Here is a 13,545-nt window from a genome sequence, read left to right on the forward strand (position 1 = left end):
CAGAGTTGAGGCTGGCTGTTACGCGAACCGGAGCGGGAGAATGAGAGAGTGGGAGAGGGAGAGCATTGCGCTTGAGTGGGGCTTAGTGTTATGAGGGAAACAGGAGCCATGACTCACGAGTTCTTCAGCTGCTCAATAGACTTCCTCTCCACCTGCTGGCGGAAACGGACGTTCTTCATGATGCTGGCCTTGAATAATTCGAAACCCCTGGTGCCCCACACACACACAAACACACGAATTATGGTTAGAGAAAATGCAATCAGTCTGTGTAATATAATTTTCCATGCTTATTACTGCCTTGGATTAATTGCAATCACTGCCTCTTGCTTTCATAGTCAAAACTGAAACGCTTCAACAGTTATGCTGGTGTCAGCAGTGAAACCCAACACCGCCGACCTCGGCGAGTCGACTCTCAGAGGCTCCTGCAGGGGGCGCACTCACCGCGAGGCCTGCTGGGCAGACGCCTGCAGGTCCGCACTCACATGCAGGAAGTAGAAGCTGAGGAAGACTCTCCTCTGCAGGAGCAGGAAGAAGAAACAGATGCTGTCCCAGATGATGCCCGCTTCTTCAACAGGCAGACTGCACTCCTCATCACTCAGAGTCGCAGCTGCAGTGAAGCACACACACACCATTGTGGGTTGACCATGTTCTGGGTCAGGTGTTGTCTAGAAGTACGGAGTTCATTCTACAAATGTAATGAGCTTTTGGTTTTGAATGCGTACGAGTTCGGCAGACTCACGGTCATAGTAGCCTTTAACTGTGCAGACAAGGCTGAAGAGCTGGATCACCCAACAGAACCGTGACTGCATCTCAGCGACAAACACACAGGCCAGGATCTGGTGGACACGCACGCGCACACACACACGCACACACACACACACACACACACCTTTATTACCCATGTTTAAACATAAAAAATCCTATTAAAGTCTCTTAGTAGCCAACAGGAACTTTTTGTTCAAACACTCACATACCCCCCCAAGCACAGCCGTGTCCATTAATCCATTAATCATGATTAGGAACATATTAAAGAACCCATTAAAATCTCTAACCAGCTAACTGTAGCCACCTAACAGTTACTAGGTACGCAAAAAGCACTTTACCCCTCTGTGCTGTTTTTCTCCAGTTTCATAATCACACACACACACACACACACACACACACACACACACTCCTTTACTTCCTTTCTGCATGGTGCATTTATGCCCACTTCCTGTCCAGATTCAGTGAGTGCAAAACCGCTTCCTTACAGAGAGAACGTTCTTGGAGATGATGACGGCCACGTTGTACATGATGAGGCAGTCCCACATAAGCAGGCGAGTGCATGATGCCTTCATCAGCAGCTTGGTGCCGATCAGAAGGAAGAAGAAGCAGGCCAGCAGGTAGCCCAGGCCAAACACGCTGATCCGAGTGGAGCCCGTCACAAACACCACAGCCAGCACGAACCAGAACATGTAGCGGAATACCAGAACTTTCGCCATATCCAGGTAAGACCTGGTGGAGGGAGAGAGAGAGGGAGAGGGGGAGAGAGAGAGAAGGGAGGGGGGTTCAGTAAAGTTCCTTTTCAAACTGTGTGTGCAAAAGGTGAACTTCTGCATGGTTTTGTCCAACTTCACCTCTACCTCATGCCCATGAGATTTGCACATGTTCCAGTGCTCACACCTACATTGCCCAACGCTGACAAATTAGCTCATTAACCAGGCAAGACAACCCAGCCAGACACAGAACTGCAAACTGACTTCATAAGAAGCATCTCCACTTCAACCCTTTATCCTTTCCACAGGAGGATGCTGAGCACTCCTTGCTTTTCCCGATCTACCATGTCTCAACCACAACCCTCGTAAAGACATTCACGATCACGTCCGTTGATCTATCAGCCTCCTACAGGACCAGAGCAGGAGCATTTAATGGCAGCAAAGTGGACAGACGTGTTGATTCACCTGTTGAACCGTGACCACACAAGCACGCAGGCACGCACACACGTGCTCTTAGCAGCACCAAGGAGGGTGCTGCAGTGAGTGCAGAAGGTGGGTACCTGCAGTTGATGAAGTTGGGGGTAGGGTTGAAGGGGATGTCCTCCATGGGGTCAGGGTTGTCCTTGTTCTCTCCTCCCATCACCATCCACTCCTCCTTCTTCTCATTCTCAAAGACCTTCAGTTGCTGTGAGACGCACATCAGCAGCAGGAAGTCCGCTGGGGATGCACAGAGCAGGATTGACAACGTGTTACATCTACGCTGGCTGGGGACGCACAGAGCAGGATTCAAATCACGTTATGTCCACACTGTTTGAATCACATCTGAATACAGGGGGTTTTTTTGTTTGTTTGTTTTGGTTTTTTTGTTTTTTAAACTTCCCATGGAACCCATGGAGGTAGAGGTTCTACCTCCTACCACAGTTTTGCCAAAACCTGTGGTAAAATGTGCTGTAGAATTTAAACAGAATGAAGCCCACGGCAGATGCTTCTGTGGACCCTGCTAGTGAAAGAGGCACCCTCACCGATGAGGTTCTTGGAGTTGGGGAGTGTGTGGAAGTCAGGCAGGAAAATCCATTTGATAAGTGCTGAATTGATGGTTACTGAGGTCTTCCATCTCCATGGGTAATCTACACATACATGGCTTCAAATTAGGTCATGCAGGTCAAATAAACAAGCAATGAGCAAAGTCAGTGTAGCACAAATTTAAACGACGACCAAGGTCATATAACTGACAAGGAGAACATTACAAATCTGTAGAATATGGCAGAGGTATCCAACTTTGGGTCTTCAATTTCTGGAACTCAATTTTTTAAATCACTTTAATCAGTTAATGTAATTGAATGGACACTGTCATCACATAGGACTCCTAGATAAACTGAGAACAGAAAATCTGCAGAACCTGCATCAGGCTTCTGATTTGAATTTTTAAAGTTTATGAATTTGAGAGTCAACATCTAGAGATGAATACTTCCAGGTTCACAGTCCACTGGGACCGTTATCCTGTTCACACTTTGGTTCTTCTCCACCCCTGAACAAGTCAGAGCCAACTGGTGAAGGGCTGAAGAATGCCAGTTAGCTTGGGTATGTGTGAAAACTGAACCAAATGAAAACACTGAACTGGTTGTCGTTCCCACAAGCCTGGACTGAGAACCTGACCAATTCAGGCTGTAAGAACAATCATACTGTTTGTACAGGTCTGTAGTAGAGGTTAGTTCAATACGAGAGGTGTTTTGATAAGTGGCATGGGGACTAACCAATACAGAGAGTGGGCGGGATGCCCACACACAGGATGTACTGGTAGATCATGAAGACGACCAGGAAAAGGCAGTACTTGGGCCAAATATTAGCGATGGCTGCTCGGCGTCGCCTCACCATGATGGCAACCAACCAGCATCCATGGATAATGACCAGGAAGTTCATGCGCTGGCCAATCACATTCACCGTCATTAGAAAACAGATCTGGTGCAGGAAGAGAGAGAGAAAGGGAACTTGCTCTGAGCTGGACCAACCACGAATGACTGAGTTGAAGATATTGTGATTAGCAAAATGTTCCCATCAATTCAGACTGAGAGTATTCGCAGCACACAACATCCATGCTGTCTTACAAGGACTTCAGCACTCCTTTTTAAACTCACAAGACCACAGTGCAGCCATTTAATGTCCTCATATGACACAGTACCTTGCGAGGTTCCTCATTCTCACACTAGTCATTAGACATATTGAAGCATTTCATCAGCACCCGCCCTGGCGGCGTGGAAGCGACAGTGAAGTGCCTCAGCTCATGTTCCTGACCTCCAGGCCGAACTTGTAGAAGCTGAAGTTGAGCAGGTACTTGAGGCAGGGCAGCAGGCCCAGGTCCAGCATGTCACGCGTGGCCTGGGGGAAGATGGTGGGGATGGTGGGCGGAGAGCGCTGTAGCTGCCTGTAGTGGTGCGTCTGGTGGCGGTACACCGTCACCTCGAACACCAGCAGCAACAGCACCATCAGGTGATTCTGGCCACACACGCCAATGCAACACACACACACACACACACACAAAACAGGACCGTTTAAGGACACGAGCCAAGTTGTCATCTCCTAGGTAAAAAATGGAAAAGACCACACGTTTCTAAGAACGCGCTTTAGCGCAACACGCGGTAAAGCAGGAGCACATGGAAGCGGAGCAGGTCTCACCTTGCTGTAGTCCAAGGCCGTGGCGTTCTTCCTGACGCCAAACCAGTTGGCTGGATCCACCGGCGCTTTGTAGAGTGTAGAGTTCCAGATCTCGTCGCTGCCCAGGCTGGTCTCATTAGCAAAAGGCTAGAAGGCAGAGCAGAGATGACAGAACTAAAGAAAGTTAAGGACATTATTATTATTATAATTATTATCATTATACAATTTTTATAGTGCCTCTTGTTAACAAAAAAAGAAGCTTTATAGCAATACCAGCACTGGAAAAACATACAAAAGTAAAAAGGCAAAAAACTAACAAAGATTCGGTATTCAGTACAAATTAGCATCCAGACAAAAGAGGAGATAGTGGAGAAATAAGATTAGAGGCAAGATATAGCAAGAGGGTTGAAGGTTTTTTGGCTAAGGAGGAGATTTTTAAAGTGAACATGTTCCCTGCAAAGTATAGACATGAAGAACTGAGGAAGAGGGATGTTAATGCTCCAGTTCTAATCCAAACCCGTTTCAGGTGTAAACTAACAGAAGCGGGAAGGCTAATGAGATCTCAGCTGACGTGCCAGTAGGGGGTTCGTCGTTATGCTGAACTGCGGCCAAATGCCTCCCTGCTCCTTGCAAAAAGCCATAAAGTTTAAACCAAAGGCATCGACAGAAAGCAGGAGGGAGGGTGGGTGTGTAATCAGAGTGAGAATTACCCCAGCAGGAAGCCGACAGAAAGAGACAGACAAAAGAGAGGAGTCATAGCAGCACCAAGCCAGCTGCCACGCTGGCTAAGCAGCTGATCGCCAACTCACCCGCGCAGGTGCATGGACGTTAGTGCGAGAGAGCTTGAGTGTGTGGCTGCGGTGGGCACACACTCAAAAAGGGGCTCATGGGAACATAATTCAGTGTGTCTGAAGTGGAATAAAGGGTTTGCTTTCAAGCAGGAGAGTGGCGTCACGCAGGTGGGCGTTGGCGTGCGTTTTTTTGCAGGTGGGCGGCCGGGTGGCGTTTCTCACCACGGGGCAATCGGTGGAGTACTCTTCAGGCTTGACGATGCTCAGCTGGTAGAGCATCTTGCAGACGATGAGGATGCAGACCCAGACGGTGGAGAGGCAAGAGGCCATGGGCCTGAAGCGAGGGTACGGCATGGCAAACGACCAGAGGACCACCAGCACCGAGTTCATCACGCACGGCTGTGTGGCCGGGGTCGGGTGAGGACAGGGATGGGAACCGGAGGCAAAAGAGAGGGGAGGGGGGGAAGAAAGAGAGAGAGAGAAAGTGAGGAGGGAAGAAAGAGAGAGAGAGAAGAAAGGATGGGTGGGTGGTGAGACATATTGATGCACTTCCACCGCATTATAAACAGCGCGGACGTAGAGCAGCTGTCTGGAGCTCTCTCCCCATAGCTGGGAACGATCTTATAAACAGTTCACCCACAACGCTACTATAGGTGACAACCCGTGAGTGATGAATCCAACCAACTAATCGCTTACTGGACCGGTGCACTGTAATGCGCATTGTGTGCTTTATAAACCACTGTTAGTTACTGTAACAGCCCAAGGGGACCAGCAGGTGATTTTAATTGGTTACACCTGTGGGTGGTTAAGGGCAACCTACTTGTATGCCACCTTTTATCTCAGTGGGTTTCTGGAGAGAGTTCCCTCCCCACAGAGCCACGGAGAAAAGAGAAGGTGAAAGGCAACAGCATTGTGCACTTTGCACACGTGTGAAGAAATAAATGTGAGCTCTGCGCGCCATCTTCGCCTCCTGTGTGCTGTTACCTCACCTCAACCCAGAAAGTTCCACAGCTGTGTTAACTGAAAGACTTAAGTAGCATGTAAGCGTCTCTCTTGGCATGATGCTACTGATGTTCTCGATGTCACAGGGAAAAGGGCAGTTAATTCACTGATTGGGCAATAAATAAAAGGTATAGCGAAGACCAAAAATATTGCACCCTAAATAAGCATGCCACAACTCCCCTTTTTCTTTCTTGGGGAAACCAGTAAATTACAACCATATAAATCGAGGGGGTGGGAGTGTTACCATCAGCTTCCTATTGGCTATCGATCATTTCTAGCAACATTAGCAATATTGTCTGTAGTGCTTGGAAACAGAGATGGCAGAGAGCATTGTATTGGTCCCAGACCTCAGACAGCGCCACCCAGACAACGAAGAAGGCGACGATCTTGAGGATGTGGAGCTCCAGGATTCTCCAGAGGAAGGCTTGCACGTGGGTCAGGACGTCAGAGAACTTCCTGAAGAGGACCATCAGCCTGTCCATCACCAGACCCCACTTACTGGGCATCAGCTCTGCGGGGAACGGCAGGACAGAAAGACAACACGGATGCTATGTTATCCCTGTCCATCACTAGACGCCACTTACAGGGGACCAGCTGGGGGGGAGCTACTAACTCTGAGGACAACTGAAAATCAATAGAAAGGTCAAATCTATTCATGATTAAGATTACTCCCAAGTTTGGAGTAGTAATCAGCTTGAGGTTGTTAACTTCAGCGTCTTTCAAGTTGAGAGAGCAGGCCTGGGTCACCGTGCACCTTGGCAGGGTGTGTTCAGTGGGCTTTTGGCTCTTACCTCCATCCTCTGACTCATCGTCTCCCAGCTCCAGGTTGAGGTCCTCCTCTTCAAAGCCTCCTCCCTCTGAGATCTGCAGCACCTCTGGCTTCGGAGCAGACCTCTTCCTGCATGCACACACACACACACACACACACACACAGAGACACAGACACAGACACACACACACACACACACACACACACAGCCATGTCTTACAAATAGTCAGTATAGGAGCAAAGACCTAGCCCATGAAGACACACAGGAAGATGGGACTCTTGAGTCTCATAGGAGACTAAAGTGAAATGAGATGTGAATCAGAAAATTCCCAAATCTACATTCTAAATGTTGAACTCTGAAATGATTCACTCACTCACACACTCCAACTTCCTTGAAGAGGTCTACCACTCTACAGTTTCGTTTACTCTACTCTTACACACCTGGCATGGGCACCCCTGGCCTAACCCATATGAGCACTCACTGAAGTGAAATGATTCACCCAATGACTAAGGTGAACATCAAAATTTGTTGTTCAAATGACATGTTTGATGTTTTGGTTTTTTTTATGTTTTTTGTAAATGCTGGCTATGAACAGACAGCAATCATCCAACTAGATGAAGTACAACAGAGCCATGTTTGCGATTAGTCATCATGAGTAGCTCTCGGTGTGGCCAGAGCACAGCTCACACTGGGCACTCTGACAGTCGTATGTGTTAAGGTTTTTGGCTGAGGGGCGTGCCTGGACACAGGTGTGACGTGCTCCAGGTCCGTCATCGTCATGAAGGGCTCGTGGAAGTAGTGGAGCTGGAGAATGCAGGCCAGCAGGAAGAAGCCAGGGATCAGAATACTGGGGAACAGCTCCGACAGCTTAAATGTCTCCAGTCCCAGATCAGCTAGCCTGGGGGCACCAACAGGCAGATGACAGCACCGCGCACGCACACATGCGCGGTCAAGCATTCAAGACAAACAAAAGTATTCTTACCCAAATGCACATTCCAGCTCCCGCAAGGGTGCATGTGTAAATTCACCTGACCACACTTACCATACTTTATTACACTTGCAAAAAACTCACCCAAGCTAATATAAGCATGTGTGTTGATTACACAGTAATAATTCATTCCCACTCTCTGCAACACCAAAAACTGTTTTGTGAGTGTGTCCTGATCGACGTACTGATCGTCCGTGAAGCCGGTGAAGTTCCTCCAGTAGCCTGGGAAGTCCTCAAACTGGAAGGTGTAGATGGTGATGAGCACGAGCATGGTGTAGGCCACCACCAACCACCAGAAGGCCTTGAGCAGCCTCCTCCACAGAGAGTAGTACACCTACACCCACACCGTGTCCAAAAGAAGACAAAATCACAGGGATCCGAGGTTGCATCGTTTATATTTTACCCCCAGATGTTTTCATGCATGACAGAGGAGCAGCCAATTCAGTATCCTCTGCTCCACCTCTACGAACAACCCAACGCATCCAGTTGGCATCCCTAAAATACTTACGGTACCATATATAGCAAACACTGGAAGACGTACGGGAGGCACATGTTTTTAGCCTAACCTTTCAAACCCTCCGAAGCCGTCTGTCTTTGATGGAATATTCTAGAAAGGTTTCTGTGACTCTTTCGTGTTTCTGCCCCGAGCCGACACTGACCCACTCAGGAGAACTGCGGCCAAGGAGGGCCGGTGTTTACCTGATAGAGGCACATGCAGAGGAGGAACAGCAGCATGTAGATGATCTTGTAGCCCGCCAGCTTCCCGGCGAAGCTGACCATGATGAACATGCCTCCGCACACGTAGATCCAGTACTTGGCGTGCAGCCTCATCACTACTCGACCCAGCAGCTTCAGAACTGAGCCGTCGCGTCCTGCCTTTCCTGCCCGTGCAGAAACCCGTACAGAGAGGAAGAGGTGGAGGAGAAGTGCGGGAGAAAGGTAACGGACGTGCTTCGGAACTCGTGTGTGTGTGTGTGTGTGTGTGTGTGTGTGTGTGTGTGTGTGGCACGTCTAAGTCTGTGCGACAGAGGATCCCTCGCTTGTCCTATTTGCACAGTTCACTTCATACCAGTGAACACAATAGGACTCTGTAGCCCAACGTGTCTTATTAGTGTAACGTCCACGAGAGAGAGAGTCCAGCAGAGAGGAACCAGACGCCGATCTCCGATTGTGTGATTTGCATGTCAAGCCTCAGACCAAATAAGGAGAGTTTTGAAGAGTTAGCCAGAGGGGTTTCAGTGTAGCGTCTCTCACCTCCAGTGGTGACCTCTTGCAGTGGGACTGCCCGCTTCTTCCTACAGAATTTGTCCTTTACCGAATGTCTTAAAAGCAGCCAGAACGTCAGGGTGAAGAGCAACTGAGTGAGAAAGGGGGCCCCCCACAAACACACACACACACACACTTCCTGTCACATTCACTTTACACGACACGCGTCCCATCCGGGATGCGCGACGCATCAGGGGTTTTCCTAAATTGGCAGTGTCCAGGGTAATGTGGGAGCCCTCCATGTTTTCTCCAATTATATTACAAAAGTTTTTCTTTTGTATGCATTTTGGACTTGTGAATGGTCTTGGGGGTGTTAGACTGATCATAAGTCTATGGATTCAAATCAAAATGCAACTTAGTCACTCTCCCGCTTTCACAGACCTCAAAGAATGCTACTTGACTTCTCAAACAAGTGCTGAATCTTGAAAAAAAACAACAGAACTCTAGCCTTCACACTGCTACAATTACTATTACAACTACTACTAAACACCAACAACATTTTATCCATATGCCTCATCATTCAGTCCTGCAGAATCAACACACTGCTCCAAAACTCCATTTCCCAGAATTCCACTCTTCTCACCATGGCCCCCAGGCGCAGGCAGGGGTGGGGCGGCCGGTCAAGCCCCATCTGTTGCAGGCTCATGGAGCCCACCTGCTGGGGCAGCTCGCGCTCCAGGTCCATGGCCCAGATGTACTGCACGCTGCAGAGCCCCACGCCGTAGAGCAGGATGAAGGGCGAGCAGAGCATAGCGAAGTCCCTCCGCGCACGCCACATCCAGATCACGCACGCCCACAGCAGCAGCACGAAGGTCAGCCAGCTGTGGTAGGTGATACTCCACACCTGCAGGGGGCGATAGACTGCAATATTATCGCAAACGTAAATAATTAATGGAAAGTTAAACTTGTATCTCATTAACGTGGTACGATAACTAAAGGCTGCGGGTGGATGCAGAGGAGGAGAACTGTACCATCATGGCAACGAGGGCGCAGATGTAGCTCTGCTGCATGACCATCCGCCCGACCAAATGAAGAGGGCTGTCTTCCTCCATCTGCTGCTCCACTGTGCCTGCATCAGGGCCTGACACACACACACACACACACACACACACACACACACACACACACACACACACACACACCATGGAGCTATATACAGGTTTCAAGTGGTAGGCAGTACCAAACCTTCCCAAAAGCAGCTTCTGTAATTGCTGATGACATGAGACACTGTTATGACAGTCCAGTCCAACAAGAGCTGTTGTGGACACTTGCTCTGTTGTGATGATTACAGCCAACACGTTAACGCTTCTTAATATTTTACAATCATTTTACAAGCACACGGCTCTTTCTTCCAGGTCTGGTAAGTATATAATATATATATATATATATATATATATAATATATATATATATATATATATATATATATATATATATATATATATATATATATATATTAGAATAACAAATATATATATATATATATATATATATATATATGTGCTTTGTCACCACTGGTCACTCATTTCCATGCTGTCCCCTTGACAGCCCTGGGCAGTAATCTGGTAGTTTCTCCTACCTGGGTCGTGCTGATTGGAGCCGTTTGTGACGTGGTCTTTAGTTCTGGATGCCACGGATTCTTGGCCAGGGCTTTCACCCGAGGCGAGCAGCATTTGCTGAAAATGCAGAAATGCAGCCAATTACTCACAGTATACAAACCCAGCATGACACCGGAGAGAAGGCCAGACTTCACTGCCCTAGCTGTGAGTGTCAGGGTAATGAGCTTTTGATATTTTTATAGAACCTGAAAGTTTTCCTTTCTAATTTATTGTTATTCTAATTTAATGCTGCAGCTGCAAAGTTTGGGAGGGCAGAAAATTGGTTTGGCCATTAAGACATTAAAATAAGTGAAGCAGGCCAATCCTGTATGAAGCAGACTGCAGAATTTGGCACAGTGGGTAAAAAGTAATGATATTGGAACACAGATACTGCACATATATGCACGCGAGTCTCCAGACTCACCTTAGTGTCATCTTCAGGACTATTTCGCCCCGCCCCCCATGGCTTTAGCTCCACTTCCTCTCCACCTCCTCTCACCTTGGCTCCACCCACATCATTCTGTATAACCAATGAAAACTGATACTGATGACCAACAAACTTAAAAAAAAAAAATAAAAAATAAAAAAAAAGAAAGAAAAGGCTGAACTATAAATCTGTGGCGTTTGCTTATTTTCTATGAGAAACTGGTTGAAAAGTGGGATTAGGAGCACCTTCTCATAGACATGACTGCTGATCTTCAGAACGGTTGCCACAGTGACATAGAGAAGGAGGAGGATGCCGGGGTTGACGTACACAGGCCAATCATGCTCCGTGTTGAGGATGAGGTCATAAGATGTGGAGGAGCAGTTTACAGGCTTAATGATATCCTTGAGGCCAAAGAGCCTGTAGGGAGATAGAAGCCTCAAGTTAGCAAGCTTTTGTTTGGGAAGGTGTGTGTGTGTGTGTCTCTCTGTGTGAGAGTGTGAGAGAAAGAGCAAGAGAGAGGGAGTGAGTGTGTGTGTGTGTGTGTGTGTGTCAACTCTGAAAGCTGTTTTACTACCCTGTCGCTGCCATCATCCATCATCTCCAGGACCAGAGCAAAGGCCTCAAAAGATTTGTGGCATGGGACCCAGCACAGTGCTGGCAACCTCACTAAGGAGGAAACATAGCTAATCAGCGACACTGTGTGTGTGTGTTTTCGTGTGAGCATTACCCTCCAGATGTATCCTGCTCTGAGGTTTATGCCAGCTTGGCCCAATACAGCAGCAGCCAGCTGCCATGCGGGCAAGCCTCAGAACCTCCCACCTCCTGCCCCACTGCAACCCCTGCTGACTCTGTCCTTCACTCACATTCCCGAACACTCCCAGGCTGAAGCGCTTATACTGTACAGACGCTCACTATGACACACAACTCCTTTGTCACGCAATGCTGTTACACTCCCCTATTAAAACACCAACGCATGCAAGCACACGTCGGCACATGTATACACACACACACACACACACACACACACACACACACCACTCACTCTGAACGAGTGGCAAAAACTGAGAGCGAACAGGACTAGGGGAGAGATTATATATGACTCGAAGACAGAGACAGCAGTATTTACAGCTGAGTGAAACAGATACCCTCCTGTGTTACGTCCCTGGACCATTAACAAAACATTCTGCCGCCAACAAGAACTTTCTAACGATGGTTGTTGGTTTTCAAACCTGTCTACAAAAAAAAAAAAAAAAGATATGTCTGATGAAACCAGTGTGACAGCAAGAGAACATTCCAGAGACTTCCTCAAACACAGCTACAGCATGCCGGCTCCAGGTTTCGATTCATGTATGTCTAGTACAGGACGTGTGTGCCTGAACTCTAGCGTGAGGTGCAGTAAATTGGCAGGGGGCGGAGCGCTCAGCTGTAGGGTACCTGGCCCACAGGGTGCTGGGGGCAAGGATGCTCTGCACCACCACACTCTGGTATAGGTAGAGGCAGATGAGGTGGCCCGCCGCGAAGAAGCCCACCATCACACACAGCACGCTGAAGCCCAGGTGGCTGATGGGTAGGCGGCAGGCCCACCAGGTGCACACGCCGATGAAAAGCAGGAAGTAGACGGCAGAGAAGGCCGAGGGCAATGTGATGCCTGGGGAACACGACACAGCGTTGTGGGATGGCAAATCGCTTTAACACAAACGCAGAAAGAAATACACCAAAAATAAAATCCCGGAAGAAGGAATCTTAGAAACAGCCTGAAGGAATTGAGTGCATATTCCAAAAGCTCTGTAAGTAAATAGTTTGTTAGAAATACTAGTAGTCAGTTAACCCATATGAATGTGCGCGCGAGAGAGAGAGAGAGAGAGCACACACACCACACCCGTTATAGCACGACTGGTGCCCCTTTCTTTTCCAATTGATTTTAAAATCCTTTTACTTCTTAAAGGTGTCTTTAATCATTTTACAGTTTCTGTTTACAGTGTCTGTGTGTTCCACATCAGGTTTTAAGACTCTCAAGTGCTGGGTTATTGAACACACTGAGCCTCGAATGAAGTAGAAATAGCCCAGTAAAGCAGCCTTGTGCTTTTTTCACAAATGCCTTAAAATGTGTAAACGTGTCAGGCACCCACCACGGAGTTTTAAGAAGCAGCTAATAGCACATTTGTTTAGTTTTTATATTAGCAGTTATGTTGGATTTATAAAACTATTTTTTACATAATTTTACATATTTAATTAATTTAGATGTAATAAGTTTCATTTTTAAAGTGTTATTTAATTACAATTATTAAACTCAAAACATTAAGCCAGGCTAATGATGGAGGCTATTGTTTTGAGAGATGCCCCACTGCTGCTCTCTGATGTACACCAGGGGGCAGTGGTAAGTAATAATGTGAAGGGCAAAAGGCAGGCAGGCCATATTTAGGACCCTGGTATCCAAGCCTCTGCTTCACAGTGCAGTCACCAACCAGGTATTCTTGGTAATCCCAGTCGGCCCTGGGCTTCAAGCTGCCGACCTTGCAGTTGTTCTGGTTACCAAAGGAACTTGACCAGAGGCCTACTCTCAGTGTGCGCACATGT

At 47.7% G+C, this 13,545-nt stretch overlaps 1 protein-coding gene across 2 annotated transcripts in view; it reads right to left on the reverse strand.

Moving 5' to 3' along the window:
• piezo1 (piezo-type mechanosensitive ion channel component 1) overlaps positions 1–13,545 on the reverse strand; it is a 61,058-nt gene that overhangs the window by 12,396 nt on the left and 35,117 nt on the right. For both annotated transcript variants that reach the window (XM_027007340.2, XM_027007342.2), the window contains 22 exons: positions 12,403–12,616; positions 11,214–11,385; positions 10,966–11,061; positions 10,523–10,619; positions 9,916–10,025; positions 9,528–9,788; positions 8,933–9,035; positions 8,378–8,559; positions 7,864–8,012; positions 7,430–7,588; positions 6,712–6,818; positions 6,268–6,431; positions 5,141–5,317; positions 4,149–4,274; positions 3,768–3,968; positions 3,230–3,434; positions 2,498–2,602; positions 2,036–2,192; positions 1,251–1,494; positions 740–836; positions 442–607; positions 118–207 (listed from right to left, as the gene is read on the reverse strand). In XM_027007340.2, coding sequence (XP_026863141.2) covers positions 118–207; positions 442–607; positions 740–836; positions 1,251–1,494; positions 2,036–2,192; positions 2,498–2,602; positions 3,230–3,434; positions 3,768–3,968; positions 4,149–4,274; positions 5,141–5,317; positions 6,268–6,431; positions 6,712–6,818; positions 7,430–7,588; positions 7,864–8,012; positions 8,378–8,559; positions 8,933–9,035; positions 9,528–9,788; positions 9,916–10,025; positions 10,523–10,619; positions 10,966–11,061; positions 11,214–11,385; positions 12,403–12,616 — 3,382 coding nt within the window. The remainder of the gene's footprint in view (positions 1–117; positions 208–441; positions 608–739; positions 837–1,250; positions 1,495–2,035; positions 2,193–2,497; positions 2,603–3,229; positions 3,435–3,767; positions 3,969–4,148; positions 4,275–5,140; positions 5,318–6,267; positions 6,432–6,711; positions 6,819–7,429; positions 7,589–7,863; positions 8,013–8,377; positions 8,560–8,932; positions 9,036–9,527; positions 9,789–9,915; positions 10,026–10,522; positions 10,620–10,965; positions 11,062–11,213; positions 11,386–12,402; positions 12,617–13,545) is intronic.

Source organism: Electrophorus electricus, chromosome 21, assembly GCF_013358815.1.
Source record: "Electrophorus electricus isolate fEleEle1 chromosome 21, fEleEle1.pri, whole genome shotgun sequence".
NCBI lineage: Eukaryota > Metazoa > Chordata > Actinopteri > Gymnotiformes > Gymnotidae > Electrophorus > Electrophorus electricus.